Below are 26,098 nucleotides of genomic sequence, written 5' to 3'. Positions count from 1 at the left end.
CGAAATATTTACTATGATATAAAGTTTTCAAATTACGTAGAAGGGTTTCCTTTAGTTTTTGTGCTGTTTATTAGGGTTCCGTACCCAAAGGGTAAAAACGGGACCCTATAATTACTAAGACTTCGATGTCTGTCCGCCTGTCTGTCTCCAGGCTGTTTCTCAAGAACCGCTATAGCAAGACTTCTGAATTTTTCATGAATTGTGTATTTCTAGTGCCACTATAACAACAAATACTAAAAACAAAATAAAGTTAATATTTAAGGGGGGCTCCCATACAACAAACGTGATTTTTTTTGGCCTTTTTGGCTCGTAATTCATAATGGTAACATGTAAACATTTGAATTTTCACATAATCCTCAATTATGTGTTTACTTTCATATTTCATAATAAAATTAAAATAAAATAAATAGTTAAGGAGGGCTCCCATACAAAAACACATTTTTCTCCCTATTTCTGCTCTATAATGGTACGGAACCCGGAAGATTTTTTTGCATAGAATAGGCTCCGAAACTTCTAAACCGATTTTGATAAAATTTAGCCCATATAATATAAAATCCATATTATGGATTTTTTATTGCAACAAAATGTAGGTACGGTCCTCGCGGGATTTCACTTTGAGCTTAAGGAGGCGTTTTATGTACTTAGCTACAATTCAGATATTGCTAAGGAAAGCGTAAAACAAACCTATTATAGGAAATAGAAGTGAGGTAAATTAATGAATTTTCATTAATGAAATTGAAATTTGAACCCACTTACATATTCATACACAGCAGTATTATTACAAATTAACATTGTAATAATAATTACATTTGGATGCCGCAAATAATTTAGTTTTCATTCGGTGTTTTGTTACTCACCAGCTCCAATACAATACGAACTTTACACCAACGATTTAAAGTTCATTTTACCGACTTCAATAAAACTGCAACCAATTTCTATTCGCACATTCCGCGAGCTCGTTTTCATTTGTGAAATAAAATAAACTTTATACTGTGCATAATAAAAGCGAAATTCGTTAATTGAGTATCGACATAATATTCGTTCGTTCTATTTGAGAAGAACTCCGTCGATTGAACGAATCTTGAAGTTCATTCTGAAGTTCTTTTATAACCCAAGAGCCAGCAACGTCATTCTTCTTTTATAACCCAAGAGCCAGCAACGTCATCTAGATATTTTACAAAATATCTAGATGACGCCCACAACTCCGTTGTGCCAAAATTCGTTTATCATACGCGGGAGAGCCATGCTTCGGCACAAATGGGCCGGCTCGACCGGAGAAATGCCGTTTACGCTGTGTTTCGCCGAGTGAGTGAGTTTACCGGTGGCCCAATCCCCCACCCTATTCCCTTTCCTACCCTCCCCTATTACCCTTATACCCTCTTAAAAGGCCGGCAACGCACCTGCAGCTCTTCTGATGCTGCGAGTGTCCATGGGCGACGGAAGTTGCTTTCCATCGGGTGACCCGTTTGCTCGTTTGCCCCCTTATTTCATAAAAAAAAACAGGTGGAAACCGTACATTTTTCGGGGATTAAAAGTTTCCTATGTTCTCTCCCCTGACTCTTAAGTATCTCACCAAATTTTATCAAAATCGGTTCTGTGGTTTGGGCACAAAGAGGTAATAGACAGACAGGCAGACACACTTGCATTTATAATATTAATAAAGATGAAAGTTTTAGTTTATTTATTGAATGTCTGGTAGATTTGGATACCTCCTAAAGTAACCGAGACCGAAACTTCATATTAGTTGCTACTTGCTGCGGGGCTAAAATGGTCACATTTAGCAATTCCTCTCAATCAATTCAGCAAATGAATTGTCAAAACTGTCAAACTGATGATGAATTATTTTCTGTATTTTTGTACTGATTTGACATTTGTCAAATCAGTACAAAAATACAGAAAAGAATTGCAAGCAGAGTTGCATTTTGCGATTTTAGAAAAATGAATCATATGATGATTCATATCATGATTCTTCAAAGCGACCATTTTAGCCCCGCTGGTCGTTCTTACCTCTATAATAATTATAGGGGTCATAACAGGTAAACTTTCAGCATTGAAAAAATGAAAATGTGGCTGTCGCTGGCTCTTGGGTTATTGAAGTGCATCTCAAGTTCTTTTATTACTTAGATATGGAAGCAAATAGGCGCTTCCGACGTCTGAAAGAGTCATTCAAAACAGTTTAATTCAACTAAAAAAATAGGAAAAATAGAAGAGGCTTCTATTTTTCCTATTTTTTTAATGTTTCATTGAGATTCTTGAAGAGCTTTTGATAATACCTTGCGTTAAAAATGTAGTTGCTACCATAAAGTTAATATACCTAGCGGAATAGAGAAACAAAGGCCTGAGCAAGCGAGATGTCACTATCAGTAACACTGCGTGGTAAAAAGAGACGTGTGATACACGACAGCAGCACTCTTTTTTTTGACGTCCAGTCAGCGCGTGCCGCACGTTAACATTTTAATCTCATAGAATTCATGTTCAATCATGCTAATATGTATATGTATTACGTACACATATTTTTCGGTTTCGTTTGACAGCTCGAGATTGTTGCTCTATTCCGCTAGGTATATTAACTTTATGGTTGCTACATAATATTGTGTTAAAGAGTCACAAGTCACAACTATTAAGAATTTGTAAATTATTAAAACTACTCGCATCGGCAATAGACATACTGCCGAGCCGCAAATCCGCCGAGAGTTTTAAAACGGTTCGTTCTTGAAATAGGACCAAAGCATTAAAATTTTAAAACTATGACGTATTAAAAAGATTTCGTGTTAACTTACGTCAAAATATTAACCAACTAGATGACCCGCAACTTTCGTACATTTTTCGGGTTAACCCATCAAGCCCCATAAGCTCACCGGTGAGCGAGACACAATAGAATAACAATAGATTTCCAAAAATCCACGATCGAAGGATTAAATTAATTATCTAAGTATCTCCATACCAAATTTCAGCAAAATCGGTTCAGCGGTTTGGGCGTGAGGAGGTAACAGACAGACAGACACACTTTCGCATTTATAATATTAGTAGTAGGCTGTCCAATAAACAAACTCTTGCCCCCCATAAGCCGAAAATAAGTCGTATAAGTGTTGAAGATATAATATATTATAATTTTCAGATAATTTTCTGTACCAATAATACCCATTATTTCCAACCTAATAAAACTGTCACGTTTTTAGCTCCATACACCAGCAATGAAATTCGTATCAAAAGAAATTCGAATTATGGAAGCCCCGAGCACAATATAAAAGTAATTCCCAATAATATCAATCAATCAATCAACTTGAGGCGGGCTGAGACGTTTGTAAAGCCCTACACTTAACGATAAGTATTCCTCAACCCTTACCCTTTACCCGGACGAGTTACCTGGCGCTAGTAAATATTTCTAACGTTTGATGACCTTGGGATATAGTAGAATTTATTTAAGGTGGAGGTTAGGGCACTTCCCCCACGGAGATTCCGTAATTTACCGTACTTAGAGCCTTATGAACTCATAATTTGAAAGCCACAAAGTTTAAATAAAAATAAAGCAATAATCTTCAGTATAGCAACATTTCCCCGTTTTAAATTTTCTATTTTTGTTTATTATACTCATGATAATATTAGCTTTTTTAATTGAAGCATACTTTCGGCATCTCCCTAGTATTTACAAATTACGTTTACTTATTTGAAACACACGACAATATATAGATAATTTCATTAACTACATATTCCCCGTTTTAATTTTTTTAGGTCAGTTTTGAACTAAGATAAGTAAAAAAAATAGGATCTTGTGCGATCTCGGCAATGCGTCAAATGTATGGTCAAGATCGTTTGCTCGGGGGATGGCCTTAAGGTTATAAATTTAAGAAGAAATCTTTGAAATTTCTAGAATTGGTACACACCTACACAGATTTACCATAAAGCTTAACCTTTTCTATGTAAATAGCTGCCTTACTGAACAGATTTGATTATGACCAGATGAAGTAGGTTTGAAAACTTTGCTTGTCATAAGCCATGAGGAAGAAATGGATTTAAAGAGCTGAATAAAAGGGCAGGTAAATGCCTGTACCTTTAATAGCATGCACATTACACATTGTATATATATATATATAATATTTACAAGAACGTAACGTATATTAACAAGAACGTAAAAGCAAAAATACCTTCTTACTTCTACTTTCGTTACGTTTCAAAGAAACCATTAAATATTTCTCCTGCCATGCGTGGAATTCCAAATTAAATTTATCATAAAGCTACAGAATTACAGATGTATTCGAATCGTCACCGTGTTTATTTTCGTCCGAAGAGCGGTGGATCTCGAAATAGAAAAGTCCACAATCTTCGCTCGGAGTCGATGCACGCGGAAACGAAAACTTTGAGAAACCGTGAAATAACTTTAAATGCGTTAAAAAAATCAGGCAACACGTCCGTTCACCATGAGCGTCGCGTTCCGAGTGGCGGCCATTTTGTTTTTGGCCACGTGGCGCAGTGGATACGGATGTGACGACATGGCGGTGTACAAAGTGACAGTTCGGTTTTTGTGGAGTGAAGAAAAGTTTCCGAAGGACTACCCTCTATATCGACCTAAGGCGCAATGGTCACCGGTGTTTGGTTAGTAAAATCTTGAAGTTTTTTTTTTTATGAAATAAGGGGGCAGACGAGCAAACGGGTCACCTGATGGAAAGCAACTTCCGTCGCCCATAAACACTCGCAGCATCAGAAGAGCTGCAGGTGCGTTGCCGGCCTTTTAAGAGGGAATAGCGTAATAGGGGAGGGTAGGGATGGGAAGGGAAGGGAATAGGGGAGGGCAGGGAAAGGAATAGGGTAGGGGATTGGGGCTCCGGTAATTAACTTAGGTACTTTTTATCCATATCCATACTAATATTATAAAATGCGAAATTGTGTCTGCCTGACTGTCTGTTTGTCTGTTACATCTTCACGCCCATACCACTGAACCGATTTTGCTGAAATTTGGTATGGAGATATTCTGATTCCCGGGAAAGGACATAGGATACTTTTTATCACTGAAAAATGTACGATATCCGCGCGACAAACGAATTTTCGCACAATGAGGTTGCGGGCGTCATCTATTAATTTATGAAGCGTTTTGTCCTTACGAGTATCCTATACGTTATAAGAGTGTCACGGCAGACAAGGCCAAACTTTTTATAACTTCAACGAATTTTCAGGAGTACAAACAACTGATGATGATTTTTTCGAAACCGGTCGTGTATTTTGTAATAAATCTATTAAAATAAAGAATGGAATAAGTGAAAGAATTATTTAATTGAACATGAATTTCCACCAAGAAGTGACAGAACATTAACGAATTTTAACACAGTCCGAATGTTATATACTTGTAAGAGGGAAATTATAAAATTTTATTATTTCGCAAAAGTTTTCTTGTGAAAAATGTTTCAATAGTTAAAGTCCCAAAGCTGTTAATCTTCAAAGTACGTTTCTAAAAGCATGTGCTTAAACAAACTTTTGTCTTTACGTTATAAAATGAAAGTTACACCAACCCTCATCCCGAGTTTTGAGTGCTCCACAATGTAGCGTTTTGTTAAATAAAACGTTAAGGAAAATGAAACGAATTGGTGTGGAGATCCCCGAATGAAACATTGTCTAACTTACAACGTTACGCCAGAATATCTCAAACATTTTATTTGTTCGAACGTTCCACTTAATTTTCCCGAACGAAACACTCAGCAATTCATAGAATAATTTATTTGGTCGTTCTTATTTCCCTGACGTCAACTTTGACCGAAAAATAATGAGTATTCTTTTATCTGGACGAACAAGTATCAGCTTATCTGTAACGCGGAATTTTGTGGCCACAAGCATGGATGTTTCCACAAAATTCTTTAAAACGGGTGTGTCGTAGATGTTTAGGAGCTAAGCTAATAAGTTAAGCTGCTTAAAGGTTAAAATAAGAGTAAGTATGAGTTGTCTTATCTACCAATTGGCATAGGTACCTGTTTAGCCATATGCATATTTATTGTAATTAAGACGATACTCTTTAAAGATACTGAAAGCTTTACATTGACACAATTAATAGCGAGCGCCAGAATCACGTGATTCTAGTACTGGTACCGCACCATCAGTAGTCATCCTTTTTTGGAACGTAGTTCCTTATCGCGCGATGCGCCTTTGGCTAGACTGAAAAAGTTGTAACGACACTTTTTTATTAGTACCTCCATGGTAGTGGCAGAGGGCGTTGATAGTATTCCTGTGCGTTAACTAGATTTATGAGAATAAACAGCGACGCGTTATTAGTATTCCTGGGCATCAGTAGATGGCGTTTTTTTTATTGAGTGTATATGTATAGAGGTTTTTTGAACATAAGAAATAACTTCATTCCATTCGGGTGTTCTTCGGCACCTCTCAAGTTTTTTTTTTACGTGGGGAAATGCTTTACGCATCGCAATTGGGGATATCGGCCGGGGTATGTGGGACTCCTGCAGTCTACCCACTAAAACCCCATGGTGCTCCACTCCTCGTTTACTCTGCCTGAGTTGCGGGTACGATAGAACCTACCGCAAATCAGTGGTCATCCTAGCATAAATAGAGATGTAGATACTAGAATATATTGCATAAACTATAGCATCCAGAAGCTGTATGTTTCAATTCAGTCTAGCTACAATCAGTATCTGATGCCTGCTTAATTATGTAAAGCAGTATATATACTTATTATATTATGTATACTTAGCTCTATCTTAAGATCCAGCTATTTCCGAAACGCGAATCGCCACCGCTTCCGCTGTCGCTCTCGCTTGTAGTCATGGCCACACGGGGCTAACTGTTACAGATAAGAAGTTTTTCATCAATCGCCTCTCCCATTGTCCTAATTACATAAATAAATAAACCTTCTTTGTAAATAACTCGATCGGTCGTCGATATAAACGGAAATTTTCCCTTTGATATATTTTCGAGGACTCTCGTGCTGGGAAAACATTGAAGGAAAATATACTGTTTCGAGTTGATATTAATTTATTTTAAAAGCAAACGCTAGAAAATAGAATATTGTGCTCTTTAAGAATTGAAGAGCAGTAGTTTTATCTTATTGCTGTCATATTTATTTACTGCTATTTAACGAAATATTTCAATCCAGCCTTTGGTTGTATAATATTTTGGATATACATAACGAAATAGTTTTCTACGATTTAAATGTGTTCTTAATTTCAAATTAGTGTTATGTTATAAAAACTAAAGTTTATGAGCATTTTGGATAGACTATGATCAAATTTGGTATGGCAGTAGGTTAGAATGTAGCTTAACACATAATATCTAACTTTTTATCTCGAAAAAGTACAGTGTTCCAATAGGATTTATTTACTGATTGAAAGCTATTATTTTAGTCTGCCTATTATAGTAAGTAATAGGATAAAAATATAGTAGTCAAACTTAAAATACCAATAGAAATATTTTCTGTATCACTTACGATCACATAACATAATATTTCGTCTTCGAAGCAAGTTGTCTCCGAAAATCTTGCATTAAATATACCCTCACATTACTCAATTTATCTTGGAGACGTCATATCCATGATATATCGCTTGGGGACGACTAAAATGTGTCAAATTTAAAGTAAAAATAGCCGGGTCATTCAACCTTCGATTCTCCGGCGCCTGCTGCCAAGTGTGCTGTATAAACGTACTAATAACATGCAGAGTGTGTCTGTCTGTTACCTTTTGAGGTTTGGTGAAGATACTTTGTAGAAGACATGATACTAAGGGCCTATTTCACCATTTTCTGATAAATTACCGAATAGCTTTTTTGACAGATTCTCCATCTGTCAAATTAAGTGGTGGATAGCCTATTCGGCACTTATCAGGAAGTGGTGAAACAGGTCCTAACTCTAGTAATGGTCACTGTATGATAACAGAATTTCAGCGCAACGAATTTGCGTGGAAAATCTGGTAATATTAATAAAAACGTGAGTGAGTCTTCTTCTGAGTCCGAATGAGCCGGCTCGACCGGAGAAATACCACGGGCTCACAGCAAACCCGCGTGAAACAGCGCTTGCGCTGTATTTCGCCGAGTGAGTGAGTTTACCGGAGGCCCTATTCCCTACCCTTTTCCCTTCCCCACCCTCTCCTATTTCCTCCCCTACCCTCCCCTATTCCCTTCTCTACCCTCCCCTATTACCCTATTCCCTCTTAAAAGGCCGGCAACGCACCTGCAGCTCTTCTGATGCTGCGAGTGTCCATGGGCGACGGAAATTAATTTCCATCAGGTAACCCGTTTGCTCGTTTGTTGCCTTATTTTATTTAAAAAAAAATTTAGTATAAAGATACTTTGTATCGGAACACAATTATAGCTTACCTGGGGAAAATTACAACAGTAGAATTCCGAAAAAATACGGTTTCCACGCGATTATATTGCGAACAACATCGAATTAATATATTGTAAATGCAAGAGTTTTCTGTTCTTCATACTCAAACCACTGAGTCGATTCAGATGATTGGTATAACGTACCAATTTACCAATTGGGACGTTGATTAGTCGAATTTCGAAAAAAAAATCCCGCCATCAAATTGCGGGCAACACGGACACGTTTTCTGTAACTTTTTAATACTTAAACAACTGAATCGATTTAGATGTTTGGAGTGGAGTTTTGGGTCCCGGGAAAGGACGTCAGTTTGACGCAAAATTTCTACGCAAGCGACGTTGCGAGAAACATCTAGTTACCTTACATAACTAAGAGCGGATGTCGTTATTGCGTATTTCCTGTGAAGTGTTCTAAATGCCGTTTTTAATTTGAGATCATGTTTTACTGATGACCTTATTATACGACTGCTTTGAGTTTGTTTACATTGAATTTCATTGGAAACATTCGAAATAAATGACCCAAATTTGACACTTGAAAAAGTTTTTCCATTTTCCAACTAACCTAACCTACCTTAGAAAATGTTAACACGAAGGGAAGATATTAATTATCTGTAAAATAGTAGTAAGGTAGATAAAAGAAGTTATTTTCTACATAAAGTGGTAAATTTACCTGGTAAATGATTTACTGCATAAAGACACTTGCACACAGGCAGTTTTTTTTTTTATGAAATAAGGGGGCAAACGAGCAAACGGGTCACCTGATGGAAAGGAACTTCCGTCGCCCATGGACACTCGCAGCATCAGAAGAGCTGCAGGTGCATTGCCGGCCTTTTAAGAGGGAAGGGAAGGGATGGGAAGGGAATAGGGGAGGGTAGGGAAGGGAATAGGGTAGGGGATTGGGCCTCCGGTAAACTCACTCACTCGGCGAAACACAGCATAAGCGCTGTTTCACGCCGGTTTTCTGTGAGAACGTGGTATTTCTCCGGTCGAGCCGGCTCATTCGTGCTGAAGCATGGCTCTCCCACGTATATTATTTGTAAATATTAGCACTTAGCGGAGAATCACCCATGTACTAAGAGATATTTTAATTCCAATAAGGCCGGAAGCATACAGATATACGTTTTCCGTATGCGATTTCCGAATTCATTTTCTAAACTCCTGTTTGTGTGAAACTGTAGACAACCTTCATTACTTCTCATCAGGCGATATCGGTGGTCACTTCCAACTTTATCTTTTCAGGTCAATCACACAACATCTCCTATACTCTCTACCGTCTAGGAGAAGTCGCCAAGCCGTCAGTTCGCGACTTCGCTCAGTTCGGCAAACTGAGTGACATCGTGAGGGAGGGAGAGGAGGAGAGTTCTGTCTATGACCAGTTCTCCGCTGATGCTGTGGGCGGAGTGGGGGAGACGGGGAACATGGTGTTTGTGGATGAAGAGCATACGATGGTACGAAAAGTGGTTGAAGATCAGGGTAATGATAAAAAGTGATATGAAAGTTTAGACTTTCAGGGATTCGTGTTGTAGCACAGGATAAAACTTAGAGTCTAACGCCGAAAATTTGTGAGTGATTAGAAACTGATAGACGGACAAACGTCTATCAGTGTGTTATAAATCGAGACAGATTTCGTTTAAATTTTCATAGAATTACTAGCTGCCCCGGCAAACGTTGTTTTGCCGGGGCAGCTAGTATTTCGCCCATATTATTTTATTGAAGTGACTAAATAAGTACTCGTATGTCACCATGGCAACGACCATCGCCGCTATTCCGTCGCACAAACAATGGTCGCCGTTAGTCTCGAGTTCTAATGATTTACTATTATTTATTGAACAAATGCACTTATCAATATAAAAAGTTGTCAGTAGCCTATTCTCAGACCTACTGAATATGCATATAAAATTTGGTAAAAATCAGTAAAACCGTTTCGAAGGAGTACTGTAACTGACATCGTGACACGAGAATTTTATATAATTATAAGATAAAATACTTTAAGTAGCTTGCTACTTACTAAAATGTGCTTTATAAGTTTATAGCCGTCTTCGCCGTATGGCGCGGGCAAAAATCGACCCATGTAAAATATGTCTTCGTAATGTTACACATAGTACCTTTACACGGCGGATGCATCCGTTGATTATTCTGATGCTTCTCGTCAGCTAATAACGTCTGCGAATCCGCTAATTTTCCATAAACAGCTGCAAATGCGTCAGCCGACGTGTCGCGACGGCTTTACGCGAATGCATAAATATATGGCTTCGTGGTGACTTACAACTAGGGAATGCAATCTCGTTCTTTTTTAGCGAGATTGATCTCGGCCTTTTTAGCGAGATTGATCTCGGACGAAAAAAAAGGCGAGATCTCGCGAGTTTGACGAGATTGCACTTGAGCATAAAAACGTCTTATTTGAACTGCGGACTGACACGGACAGAGTTGCGATCACGGAGTCAAAACAAAGAGGAGCTGGCCTAAGCACTGTGACTGTGCACTGTGATTCTAAACTAGGTCCTGAATTTTGACTTCTCGTTGTTTTGTTAGTTATAAAAGAACGTCACGTTATCGTGGACGCCGGCTTCCACGATAAAACGTTGGGTGTACGTTAAATCCCCTTTTGATTTTACGCACCGCGGACGTTTTGTGCGGTTCAGAAGATTGTATACATCGCGCGTCGTGACTCGTGATGTTCTCTAACGTGCACGTTAAAAATAAATTTCAAAGCGTCTTCATATATTTCCATACATTTTACTTCCCTATGTTTTCGTTTTACCGCGGACGTCCACGATATTACCGCCCAAAATTATAAAAATGCATTAGAAGAGGAGACTGGCTGCTTCTTTCATATTTTGTTATTTGATAGATAGTAGATACGTATGTCAAAATTTACTACTTAAAAATTATAGACAGATACATCAAACAATGTTTGATGCATAAAATTCTATTGAAAAAAATCGTGAAAATGAATGTTAATCTTATAATACTTATAATAATAAATAATTTTTTACGTAATTTATTCAAATATTGTGATTATTTGCAAAAAAAACCCACCAAACTCCTAATCTCGCGAGATCTCGAAATTGGCGAGATCTCGCGGTATTGTATTCATAAACTCGCGGGATCTCGCTTGAGCCCCAATCTCGCGAGATTTGCATTCCCTACTTACAACAACTTTCAGGTATCGGTGATATCCCGCATGATCCCATCACCGGACTGGTTCGTCGGCGTCGACAGCCTCAACCTCTGCGTGGACTCCAAGTGGCTCGACCAGATTACCTTAGATGTAAGTAAATTGCAATTATTAGAAAAATAAAAACTAAAAATATAAATCCAAAATTGGTCTCGTCACTCTGTTACCTCGATTTAATCCATTTAATCACTGAATCCATTTTAGTGCAATTTGATTCGAAAATAGTTTGGATCCCGAGAAAGAACATAATACAGTTTTATTCACAACGAGGTTTTGCCCGCGGCTTCGCTCGCGTTAAGAATTATTATTATATACAAATTTTCATCCCCTATTTTAACTCCTTGGAGGTGGAATTTATCAAAATCCTTTCATAGCGGACGCCTACCTCATAATATCTACCTGCATACCAAATTTCAGCCCGATCGGTCCAGTGGTTTGGACTGTGCGTTGATAGATCACCATGTCAGTCAGTCACCTTTGAGTTTTATATATATATATATATATATATATATATATATATATATATATATATATATATATATATATATATATATATATATATATATATATCACCATATATATATAGATCACCATGTCAGTCAGTCACCTTTGACTTTAGATTAAACGGTTACCACGCGATAAATGAGTTTCGGTGTCACGAAACTTCAATCAACACCTAGTACGTTATAAATTCCTATTTCAAGAAGACTAAGTACCTAATATCTAGTTACTACATAAACTACATTATAATATTCTAGTAGTATAAAAATTCCACAATTTTGACTATTCACTCTACCAAAAGCTTGTTGACTTTCAGAAATTCCTCAACCAATAAACAAACTATTTATTCAGAAATGTGTAATATCATGTTATGAAAATTTCTTGGATGTCATTTGGAAGACTGTTTAAAAATATCTAGAAAACATTTCGGGCCCACGCTGTCTAGGTCAGAAGTCCCCAACCTTTTTTTCAAACGGGCCACAAACATACAGTTTTGGTCTTGATGTCGCGGACCGCAACAAAAAATTTTTAGGGTTAAAAAATTACGTTCTTTAAAATTAATGATTTAAAAGTGGAACGACTTTCACGACAAATTTACATTATTTTGTTGGTGGGCGTGATTTTCAAAATGGTTTAACATGCCGCGGGCCACAGATACAGTCCCGGCGGGCCGCATGCGGGCCGCGGGTTGGGGATAGCTGGTCTAGAACAAAACAAATTGTCACTATGTCTAAATTCTCTAGGCATTTCTTAATTATTTATAAAATCTTAATATTTTCAACGGCAGAATTTAGAAAATAACTTTATGAAAAAAAATGTTCACTACGTAGGATTCGCGAAAAATCTGAATTTGTATTTTAAAACATAGGACTCTCATCTGCAGGTTGAATATGACCACAGTCATTTTCGAGTTTTAGCGAGACTAACAAAATTTAATTTATTTTTATTTATACAGAATGTAACAAAACTATGATACTTAATGTATCTGTGTGAGTGTCCCTTTTATTTAAAATATAGAGTAGCGGTGTGTAAGTGTTCATTTTATAGACTTCAGTGTGAAAGTAGCACCGCTGAAAAAGTAACTTTTTTAACTTTTGTTTGGGGAAAGTCAGGACACTGGGACGCTTGCTCAATGCCCATATAAATCACAAAAAAATGTTCTCTCAACGTTGTTCACAGTGAACTTATAGGCGACTCATACACACCTTAAGCATGATAATTAATACTTTATGAGTAAAGTATGATAATTACTATGTTTTCTTACTTACTTTCACTATACAAGCTTATTGAAAGTATCAATATTAACTACCGACACTGCTCATCATTTCAGCTGGAGCCGCTCGATGCGGGGGCCGCCAGTGGGCTCACATTCACGGCCCCCCGGTGGGCCACCACGCCGCCGGCCCCCGTCAGCCGCCACGGACCCCGGACCCCGGACCACCCGGCAGCAGGTTTCTACTACCCCGAGTTGAGGGAACTACCCACTATTGCCAAGATAGAGTTCGCTAAGGTATATGATATAGTTTCTTGGATAGGCCCTAACGTAAAAGTACTTCTACGGGTACGGGCAAGCATATTTCCCCCTCACCATCCGAACTGTAGCACCTCCATCATGGGTATAGCAGACACAATAGAATTTCAATTGTTATGCGGCAACCGGCTGCCGCTTGGGAATTGATGGATTAAAATATTATACCGACAAAGCAGCTTAGCTTAGTCTAGTCCCTGTCTCTGCTTGACTAGTATCAAGTTAAATATTTATAGATTACCTTTGTCCAACTCTAAAGACAAGTCAAAGTGGATAAATATTTACGAAGGTAACTTATTATTGTAATTTGAAATTTATTTGATCCAGAAGTTCAAACACCACCAACTTGTTATTATTATTATTTATTATCGTAATATTTAACATGTTATATTACATTTGTAGGTCAAAGAGTACACAACTCAAGAACTCAACAATCTCAGACGAAAAGAACTAATTGAGTCAATGATGAAGAAGAAGAGGAAAGACGTTCCTCGCAGAAGAGTGAACAGAGTGGACGTAGAAGTGACCACTAAGAGTAATATAGAGAAACTGATGGATTTAGAGGAAGACCCGGTCGGAACTCCCAAACCAAATGTACCAGATAATAATGTGATAGTGGTGACCAAGGCTCCTGTTTTGTAAGTTTATTTTTTATTCAATTTGATTTTTTTGGCTTAATTTCACTAGTGCTTAATAATAAACGACAAATAGCACAAATTTTCTGACAGGTTTTACTGTAGCATAGTAGCTGAACTACTCACAGTTTTTACAGTTTATAGCGATAACCGATCAAGCGAAGTGTTATGCTTGGTCAGGCCGAAGGCCACTGTCTAAGGGCCTCGTTGTTCTTGCTAAGGAGTAGAATAGCGAGACAGTAAGACAGTGCTCTCAGCCATTAAAAATCTGTTTGCACTGTCTCACCACTCTACTCGGTAGGTGTAATCAGGCCCTAAGCAGCTGAGAACTTTATTTTATTTACTTGTTAAAAAACGTCAATAGCGCGATTCAGGTTTGTGCGCGCTAACTGGCCCGCCGCAGTACAATACGCATTAATTGCATTAGAATTAGTTGTCGATTGTGGCAGTGGTAGACCGCAGCCACTTGTTCACGCCGAATTACATTAGCCTGCGGCTGCCCGCAATATACCTTGGATAAAATATGGTGCAAACCACGAGACAAGTGATTTATCTGGTTTTTGACCATAGCCAATGTGGTTCGTGGCTTTTGTAGACTTTTTATAAAACACGTTAGACTTGTTGTCTGCATCCTTTATTTTGCAAAGAGAATTTTTCCTATCGCATGATGACGCGGTGTTCTTTACTGTGTCAAATTGTATGTGTTCAGTGTCCCTTTGGCGCCCCTGCCCTGGTACGGACGAACGCACGTGGGACAACCTCCGATCAAAGAGAGCTGACATTCGTGGCGTAAGAATCTAGCCTCAGGACTTAGCAAATCCACCGTCTATCTCACCGTTGCACTAAACCAGCTGGTTTATACCATATTAAAATGGAAAGAATAGAATAACTGACCGACCTGACGAACAAAATTCCCTTGTCTGTTTTTTCTAAGATAACAATTTTGTGGTGGCCACTGCATGGCTGTTCTAAGCGTACGGGCCCTACCCTTCTTCTTGACTTGACTATCACAACATATATTATTATCTTCCAGCACCACTCCTATACCTGAATTCGGTGATCTCCGGAACATGGACGACGTGATCCTGGCGGTGGCGCGCGGACGGCGGTTGGGGCAGTCTCACCTACCGCGGCACTTTCGCTCCCGGCTGCATCATGCCGTCAACACTGTGCAGCGTGAGTACCATGATAGGCCCTTCACATATCAGGGGGCTATGCATAGCGCCCTAAAAGATGCGCAAAGACAATTCACATGGGGCCATCTATGCGAGTTTCTTACGTCAATCCTTCACACTCAGATGACGAACCGATGGTAGGTCAATATTATGTAGGAGACCCGTAGTGTAATGAGACCAACTTCATACTAGCATAGCGTGAGTACCATAGGGAGCCATCATTTACAGGAGACCAACCCAGTAATATTATGTACAAGCGGTTTAGCAGCAGTCCCGGTAGTGTTATCAAGTGTATCCCGGCTTTACAGGTGATCATCCTAATAGTTTTTCTTTTTGCCTAGCTGGCCTGATTTTAATTAAATCAATGGCATCGAAATGTGGTATTATTAGCAATGTTACCGATTGAGGGCGCGCATACATAAGCATTTAGTATGTTTTCAGATAGCTTGAAGGTACAAGTTGGAAGCCGGCTACATGAAGCGACAGCAGACGACGTGTCGCCGCGACACTGATTTCTATGTATTTCTATGAATAAGTATCGCTAGCTTCGTGTCGCTAGCTGCGGGGGGTATTTCATAGAAATACATACAAACCAGTAGTGTCGTGACGACATGTCGTCTGCAGTTGTCGCGTCTCGTTCGGTTCCAACTTGTACCTTATCACTGCATGAACCATGACAATATCATCCACATGCCAAAACATACCTGCAGGTTTTCACATAATTAATTGATTTTCATAAATGATCTAGTAATAGGAATAGGAATTTAGGAATTCATTAATCCATGAAATAAATTAATAAATTCCTAAAATCAATTTAAAACGACATCGAAATTGCAAACAATTAATTATAAATTGGACTAAAATTAAACCAATTCAAATAATAATCAAATGTCGATAGCTAAATCAAACAACCGATTTGCTAATGATTTGTGATTCAACTTAGTTTGACATGATCTTTTTACTTTACCGTGTAGATGAAGATCAATTCTATATTACTACTTAGATTTTTTATAATATCTAAGGTAATATTATGTAGACGAATGTTTATATATGAGGTATATATTATGTGCTTGTTACTGCTAATCAACAGTAATAGTTTAGTAGGTATGAAAAGCCCATGAGCCTACCGGTGGTAGGCCCCAGTAGCATCTACGTTCGGAAAGTCTTTGAAAAAAACCTATTCTGAATAAAAAAATTTGACTTTGACTTAATAGTAATAGGCTTTTATTAGTTTAGTAAAACTACTACTGTTGAGTAACAGTAACTAGTAGGAAAAGTTAGTTTTCACGTACATTGGTCCGCCACACATTGCTATGCAAATCCCATATCGCCAAAATCGACAGTGGCAACAAACTACGAAAACCCTTTAATAATATGACCTCATTAAAAAGTCACTAATTGTCCACATAAACATACATCCAATGTGTACCGTTAAAAAAGTCGATTCATTTGCCTATGACAAATATTGGTCGGACTATGTCAATTCAAAACTGTTAATTGTGGTCTGTCGGATGGGTTTGAGTTTTGACATAACCAAATTACGAAGGTCCGCCAACTGCCAATGAATCAGCTTCTCTGATAGTACCACTTTTAAAGCAAATAAATGATTGATCATTGCAGCCACCGACTGTCTAGTATCAGACTGGTCTCCATGGACGCCATGCTCTACAACCTGCGGCTTCGGGGACAAGTTCCGGACGCGGACGGTGGTGCGGCCGAAGACCGGACAGGGACGGGACTGTCCGCCGCTGAAGGAAAGACAGCACTGCGGGAACATCAACTCGTGCGCGCAGATAGATTACTTCGAGTGGTGAATGAATATATTGTGTTGGGTAGATGGTGTTTTATTTAGAGTCCTATGGTAAATAAGCTAATGATACATGTAAAACTGAGAGCTTATTACAAAACAATAATTAGAAGCAGAAAAAAATATAGCTTAGATAATATTACTAACTAAAAGCCGAGCTTTGTGAGGGCTCGTATCATCACACCTTGACTGACTGACGATGACACATCTACTAAAAAAACCTTGACTGACTGATGATAACACATTTACATACAGTTAAATAAAAATTACTATGTTAAAGCACAAATCAATAGGCGTGATAGTTTTTCCGTTAAATGTACCACAAAATGTACGTTGTGGCCTGTGGGGTATACTTACTAGGGCTCGCTAATTATCAAGTTTTCGCTTGAATTCTAGTGTATGATACATTAAAATTAATTGAATTGTACGATTTATCTACTTTAAGCAGACGAAGAAGTGGTTTAGCGAAATAATTATACCTGCAAATGACAATAAAGTAAAAACCTAAGCATTCAAAAATAATATTATTAAGTATGAAAATTTAATTTCACAAAATATTATGTTTTATGTTAGAAATGTTATACATCAAACAACGAAAAAATATCTTCAGAATTCCAGATTCGCTTGAAGGGGCCTACATAATTCAGGTTGTAATAAAACCTTTTATTTTACGAGTGTTATTTTAGTGTGTCCGCCGCCGTAAAGCAGAGGCGGTTTTACGGCCGGACGGGGGGCACCGAGATTGCTAATTAAAATTTAAATATAGCGACACAAGCGAACAAAAAGTTTTGATCGTCCATATGAGCTACGTCGAGCTATAAAAATGTTTAATGAACATAACATTAGCTGTGAATTTGTTGCTTCTTTAATAGAAAGATTTAATAGAAGTAAGTTTTCTAGATCTAGAAACTAGATGATAGGGAAAAAATATTTTTTTCGTCAAGAATAGTATTAAAATGGCCTACAAAACCTTTTTAAAAATCGTATAATACATCCAAACTGAAGTTTGTAAAATCTAAATACATACTAGCTGTCCCGGCAAACGTATCTTTGCCATATAAAGTATTTCGCCCGTATTATTTTATTGAAGTGACTAAATAAGTACGTCACCATGGCAACGTCCATCGCTATCCCGTCGTACAAACAATGGTCGCCGTCAGTCTCGATTTGTAATAATTTACTATTATTTATTCAACAAATGCACTTATCAATATAAAAAGTACCCAGTAGCCGATTCTCAGACCCACTGAATATTATGCATACTTATTGCAAAAAATTGGTAAAAATCAGTAAAGCCGTTTCGGAGGAGTACACGGCCTAACATTGTGACGCGAGAATTTTATATATAAGATTATGCCTATTTGTCAACAACAACGAAAAAATGCCTACAAATGTCTGTAGCCTCGGCCTGACCGCACATAATAATATAATAATATCTATGGACGCTTCACACCACGTCAGTCTGGCCCCGTGCTAAGTACCTAAAGGACTTGTGTTACAGGTACCAGACAACGGAAATATATTTAATACTTTTATACTATACATATATTTAACATTTTTATTATATCATACACATATTTAATACACATCCAGACCCGGGAACATTGAAAACTTTTTGTTCCGTCGGCGGGATTCGAACCCGCGACCTCCGGCTTGAGCTACCGACGCGCTCACCACTGAGCCACAGAGGTTGTCATAGCATAGCATCCGCTCGGTCGGAAGATCTCCTTTCAAAGCTCGATAAGAGCCATATTCTTATGGAAACAAATGCAGACTGACGGACAAGTCATACTTATAAGTTATAAGTATAAGTTATAACATACAGTTTTCTCATCATGCTGCAAAAGCACAACCAAAACACCGAACTCTTATTCGCTTTCCAATTCCGTCATTCAAGTCCTGAAAGCCTTTACAATTCCTTACACAAAACACTTGGAATTTATTATTTATTAGCTGAGCAGTAAATGCTTTATCTAGCTCTTTTATCTTGCGAGATAGATTCATAAACACCGCTTCAAGTGTTTTATTGGGACTTCAGTTTTATTTGTTTGTATAACAAAACAACCACGTTGTTTGTTTTGTGCTTCTAAGAAAAAACAGACAGTATGGAAAATAACAGTTGGTGAAAACATTACAAACGTGGAGGTAAGGTGCAAGTTGCAACCTCAGAGCACTTATAATTAATATAGTTCAGGTAGTTATCAATATATTATTTCCATGAGATTTTTTTACAGTCACAAACCAGCTCAGTGCCTCACAGAAATTAGGTGTTAAAATTTAAGAACTGCTATTATATATTTTAGAAAACAAACTTTGGCGAACAAGCTGACTTACACGTATACAAATAAACATAAGGTCTCATATATTATGTGTATAATGTATATATAATGAGTTTATAATGGGGTCAGGTCAGAGTTCCATTCCCCGTGGCGCTGTGAACACCTGTCATACCTTGACAAAGGTTAAGTAACTTGAGAACTAAGCCATAGACCATCTCTACATTGTCTTTACATTGCGCCATGGATAACTGTCATGGCTACCATGATTGTGAAGCCTTTGCATGCGCAATTGATGTTGAACATAGACGAATATACTTCTCTGCTCGTAATAGTTGGAATTGATTGTGTAAGTAACGGTTTCCATAAAAAATAAAGCATATTTTACGTTACTACGAGTACGTTTTTGCGAACAAAAGAATACAAAAGAAAAGTTACCAAAAATACATACTTTAATTACCACTAAATTCACCATAAGTCTGTTAGCTATCACTACCCCACTATTTTCTTTGTAATTATTATGAAAGTGATGGCATGGTATTTGCTATTTAAACTAGCCTTATTGCTAATAGGCCTTAGGGTGGGTTGCACCAACTTACTTTTATAACTTTAACCTTATCAAAATGTCAAATGAACTGTCAAATCCCTAGTAAAAGTCCATAATGGACGCCATATTTGACGATAACAGTAAACCTTAACTATTACTACGCCTCTGGTGCAACCCACCCTTAGTGAAATTATTGGACTTAAGATTACAACGTAGTGGGCAGTAACGTAAGTTCACATCATAACAAACTAACCCTATAGGATCAATAGTCGTAAGTATTCAACCCACGTCCCCACAGAATCAAGCTGTGTGATTCGATTCCTGTATACTTAAGCGGGTGTAAGATATTCGGTAACTTTTATCCTTAGGATAATTTTACGGAAGAAAATACTTGGGTTTATACAGGGTGTAACAGAACAAGCGATAATACTTTAGGGTAATGTATGTCTCCCTTATAATATAGAGTTGGTTGTAAAAGTAGCAGCACTGAAAGAGTCTTTTTACTTACAATTCGAGCTATACTTTTCTTAGCGAAAATTCTACTGAAAACCGGTTACAACAAAAAATATTATCTTAATTCCTTTTTTAAAGGTTTACAGGTTTTTGTTTTTAGCTGGCTAAGCTTAGTTCTTAAATACAAAACTGTAGCCCAAGTTCGTATTAAGTTATAAGCTGCGATTTATTAGAAAACTATAACTCCAAGAAAAATCCCAGCTATTTGGACAGCAATTTGTTTCACCAAATCGAATAACTTATATCTATATATACTAGACTATTTTCTGATAAAACTCGGGATAGGCCTCACGCAATCCTACACTTCTATCGAGAGAATCGACGATCATAAAAACCTCTTTGTTCAAATAAAATGCTGGCACGAAACAAAAAAGAAAGCGTTCGAAAATCGAATTGAAAGAAACGCGGTTGATTCGATTGCAACCTAAAATTAATTACGTTTAGAAGAATCTGTTTACAAATCTTATCTTATAACACTGCCTTTAGAAATAAGTTCCTGAATAATAAATTATACGTGGGAGAGCCATTTCGGCACGAATGGGCCGGCTCGACCGGAGAAATACCACGCTCTCACAGAAAACCGGCGTGAAACAGCGCTAGCGCTGTGTTTCGCCGAGTGAGTGAGTTCACCGGAGGCCCAATTCCCTACCCTATTCCCTTCCCTACTATCCCCTATTCCCCTCCCATCCCTACCCTCCCCTATTACCCTATTCCCTCTTAAAAGGCCGTCAACGCACCTGCAGCTCTTCTGATACTGCGAGTGTCCATGGGCGATGGAAGTTGCTTTCCATCATGTGACCCGTTGGCTCGTTTGCCCCCTTATTTCATAAAAAAAATAACAATATCGTTTTTCACCACACTTGTAAATTAATTCTTAGTCAATACTCGCACTTTAACCTATGCATATTTTGTAGTATTCATGGCAAGATCTTCGTTTGAATAGTCTTCGATTTTCCATGGAAATGATCAAAGCCACATGTAAATGCTTTCTAAGTGTGTAAGAACCTGAGTCGATGATGATGAAACCATAAAACGTTTGAAGGTAAACAGTGGATAGCATTAGAAATTGCAATTTTCCAATACATTAGAGTCAGTTCCAGTGAGGGGAGACTGGGGGTGATTGATCCACCTCTGTGATAGATTGTTCACTGTGTTGCCAACTCTACAAAATATTTTGCCAAATATCAAACGATCTTTCAGACCGCTAGTCCGAAAAAGTAAAATACACGGCAAATTATAGTCATAATATCTATCTAAAGTAATATTTTAAAACAAGTTGGTCGACAATTCAATAGGAAAATCTATAGCCACTAGCCATTAATGCGAAGGTCGTATGATAAATTATATGTCTGTTGGTTTTCTATTTTACTTTTAAATATCAGAACCAATATTAATGAATGATGTGGTTAGGTGTGAAAATTAAAAATACTTAAGCTTAATAGGAAAAAGGTCAAGTGCCATCGGCGCAAAAATCATGATGTGATGATTGAAAATGTTTACGAGTACTATAAAATATTTATAATATTAATACGCGAACGAAAAACTTTGTAACCCTTTTTACGAAAAATGGGGAAACGTAGGTGCATGAAATTTTGCACAGTTATAGTTTATATGGTGAAGGAGTGCATCGAACTAATATTATTTTGAAATTATGCTTTTATCATACATTTTTTTAACAAATAAAACATTACACACACTACAACACACACACATGAGAAATGACAGTTTTTGAGTGACAAGCCGATACATACGAATTATACTCTTTTATTTATGGTTTAAGTCTGTTGACAACAATCTAAGATACTATTAGACAATGCTTACACGGCCAGTCTGAGATCAGCTAAGTCCCAGAGACAAGAGTTGAAAAAAAAATGATAATGTCAATATTTTTTACAAAATATATCTGTAGTAGTCCTAATGTCGTTGAAACTAAGGTCGAATTTCGACCATTGGGCGATCTCTAGTACTTAATAAACTTTTAATTTAATTGAGCATACATGAAATTCCCTTTGAACATAATTTCATAACCAATTTAAACAAGACTTAATTAATAAATACCCTAAAAATTCTTTTACCAACTTCCCATTTTAGGGGGGATCCCCCGAGCTGGCAACACAACAAAAATCCAGCCAATAAAAAACATGTATTGTGTATTTAAATAAGCTCGTGTGAGGCCACTATGACATATAGGGATGTGCTCTGATTGATGGGAACGTTTTAATCGATTTTTATTGACTCGTCAAAATGATGGAGTCATTTTTCATTTTCGAGTATCCGAATTTTTGTTGCTCACGGTACGGCTATTAATTTTAATTAATTGTTTTTGCGATGTATTTTTATGATGCCAGTATGATTGATAAGTTATTATGTAGCTAAAATAATCGCTGTTTATAATTTAAGGCTCTTCATAACATGATGGGACTATGATTTTGGAATGAGGGTCTATCATGACAGGGGTCACCAAATGGCGAACCGCGGTCCGCATCCGGACCGCCGACCCATTGTATGCGGACCGAGCAATTCCGAAGGTGAACTTCGTTAAAATAAATTTCGGTCTTGAATTACTGATGAACATCTCTAGGATTTAATGTCAATAGCTTGCACCAATTTCACTCCAAACAAGCAATAAAATTGTAACTTTTCTCATTGATAATATGTAAATAAATACCTTTGTAATTTCTGTAATTACCTTTGTTTATTATTTTTCTTATTATTGTGCGGACCGCGAAGGTCATATTTTCTTTTCTTAAAATGGACCCCGAGCGAAACTAATTGGTGACCCCTGGTGTATATCATGTCAAACAGCTGTCGATATAGCTGTCATATATCTGTCTGACACGACATTTGACACGAAAGATCCTACCGACCCTCTGGTGGCAAATTATATATCGATCGATCATTACAGTTTGCATGATCAAGAACGATTATGGTCGAAGACGAATATTCCCTCTCTACATGTTCGTGATCGCCTGTATCCATTACAGGGCCAAAGTGGAGAGGCCATTAGACAAAAATTCAAAATCCAAAAATCTAGATCAAAGTCGTTCTACCCGTTAATATGCTACGATGTAACACATACACACGAACAGACACACACAGAAAGACGCGTCATACCTATACCTCTCTTTTTGTCGAGGGTTAAACTATAAAAATATCCGACCCCTTTTTATGGAACTTTTATAGAGCTAATCTGAATCTTAAATTCACAGAAACCTTTTAAAGCAACAATAAATTTACGGCTTTTGGATGAGCAAAGAAATTCTTTTGTAAATATGTAAATTATTTAGAGCATTAAAAAAGTAATTTCAACGCTCAGCTATAAAAAAAAGTTTGAGGGAAAGATTTTAAAACTCAAAAATTTGATACATAAAATATAATATATACCGTACTTTATGATAAATATCAATAGGTACTCAAATGCTACGAATAATAATCACTAATTTCTTTGTCGCCATTACATGCTGTATTTCACCTGTCATTGGAAGTCATTTAACCTATAAGTTACCTACTTACTATTGTTTGTATTTTATTAAATGTGTGAGATGATATTCTGTTGGTGAATATCATCTCACACATTCATTTATTTATAAATCAATAAATAAAAACTATAAGTAATAGTTTTTATAATTCGTAGCTCAAATGTTAAAATGGCCCCAAATATGATTGAATTGGCATTTGGCTCCATGCATTTTTCAGAAGAGAAATTCACGTCTTTTCGCCATTCTTCAATTATTATTATTAGGGTAAAGCCAAACGAGCGTAATTTTGTGAGTCGTGAGTCGTGAGTCGTGAGTCGTGACTCGTGAGTCGCAGAATTTCTGCCACGTAAATATATTTTTTCATACAAATAATAATAATAATAATAATAATTTATTGAAAACAACAATACATCTGCTACAAAATATTTTTACAGGTACATTATATTAATTTAAGATTACAGACGTTTTAGTGCCGAGTTTCTTTGATGTCTGCACTAGGCTGAGCCTGTCCTGCAGATCACCACCTGATCCTGAATCTAATCTACCTAATATTGTTGTAAATTGAAATTATTTGGATGTGTGCTCTATGTTTTCCCTTTCATACAAATATTGCATGCCCGAAAGGGTAAACTGTTGAAACCAACAAATCTGTAACACCTTTGTGCAATAAAATATATTTCCTTGTTTGTCTTAAATCATGACTAACAAAATTACGCTCGTGTGAATCAAATAAGACTTTTGTATGAAACTAAATCCAGCAGAATTTCTGCCAGCCGAAATTCAGCGACTCACAACAGCTCACAAATTACGCTCGTTTGGCTTCAGCCTTAATGTCAAAATGGCCCTAAATAAAGAAGTGGCCTCTTTTTTGGCCAAGCAATATCCTTACTAATTTTATAATGAGTGTCTGTCTATCCGCTTCAACAGCTGAACCGATGCACCATCGAGGAAATTGATTCCTAAGCAGTTGACAGACCAACATCATTTGGTCGGCTTATGTCAAATCAATGTTAGTTGTGATCGGTCGGAGGACGCGACCAAATTACTTATAGGTCCGCCATCTGCCTAGGAATCAACTTATCTGATGATAGTACATGAAATGTGGTATTGATATTTACTTAGATCGATGAGAAAAGATTGTAAATAGTTTTTGTTGCGGAAAAAGTACGGTTTCCGCGCGATCGAGAAATTTCGCCTAGTCTTTTATCTTATATCTTTAAACGAGCAATTCTTGTATATTATATAATAATATATCATGTAATTGGAATCTCGGAATCGGCTCCAACAATTTTCATGAAATTTAGTATATATAGGGGGTTTCGGGGGCGATAAATCGATCTAGCTAGGAATCATTTTTAGAAAATGTCATTTAATTCGTGTTTTATCGAATACCGAGCAAAGCTCGGTCAAATAGCTAGTATAAGTAATATAATAGACTAGGCGAATTTTGTTTATCCATGTAAAGAGTTCGGTTGTTTATTCAAACACAGTATCGGGGTAGGTTGGGTCTCCTTGCGCCATTACGAATCCGGTGATAAAACTTCGCATCGTTTTCACACTCCATTCTAAGTTATTTTACGCACGGATTCATACAAAAATCTTCCTTAAAACCTTGGCATAAAGGTGAAGCAAGAGGTGAAATAATTTTGAATATACTGCACCTTATTCCTTTGAATTTGTCGAGGAAAAGGTTTCTTTTATAAAATTGTATTTTTTTATACGAGCAACTTGGAAATTACCCGTAAATGTTTCTTGCCCACTATACCTTGTTTATTCCAGTTTATTTACGGGTTTAAATAACACTGATATGGTGGAAAATTGTTTCATGAAGGTAAGAACGTTTTTAAAATAGCTTTTATTCAAACTGAGTCCAGTTTTTGTAGTAAGTAATGTTACTGGAAAACTGTACTTTAAAAAAAAAGTAGCCTATATATAGTATAATTCAGAGTCCAAAGTTACTACCATGCCTTTGTTTAGAAGGTTCTGCGTGAAGAAGTAACAAATATACACACTGGCAAATTTTCGCCATAATAATATATTGTAATTTGTGATGCGTTCAAATTGTTCTTTCACTCCGAATATTACCGTAATTTTATGAAATAAAAACTTAATCCATACTAATATTAAAAATTTGAAAGTGTGTCAT

General features: G+C 37.1%; 1 protein-coding gene across 1 annotated transcript; it reads left to right on the top strand.

The window, feature by feature from the left end:
• The first annotated feature begins 4,313 nt into the window (after positions 1 to 4,313).
• LOC121733606 lies at positions 4,314 to 17,161 on the top strand. The gene is made up of 7 exons (XM_042123902.1): positions 4,314 to 4,593; positions 9,553 to 9,761; positions 11,480 to 11,584; positions 13,323 to 13,502; positions 13,923 to 14,158; positions 15,189 to 15,331; positions 16,951 to 17,161. Exons 1-7 carry the CDS (start codon positions 4,419 to 4,421, stop codon positions 17,142 to 17,144), a joined length of 1,242 nt encoding a protein of 413 aa, XP_041979836.1. The 5' UTR covers positions 4,314 to 4,418; the 3' UTR covers positions 17,145 to 17,161.
• The last annotated feature ends 8,937 nt before the right edge of the window (positions 17,162 to 26,098 follow it).

Source organism: Aricia agestis, chromosome 14 (assembly GCF_905147365.1).
Source record: "Aricia agestis chromosome 14, ilAriAges1.1, whole genome shotgun sequence".
Classification (NCBI taxonomy): Eukaryota; Metazoa; Arthropoda; class Insecta; order Lepidoptera; family Lycaenidae; genus Aricia; species Aricia agestis.
The sequence above is the reverse complement of the archived record's forward strand: the minus strand, read 5'-3'. Positions and strand labels throughout refer to the sequence as shown.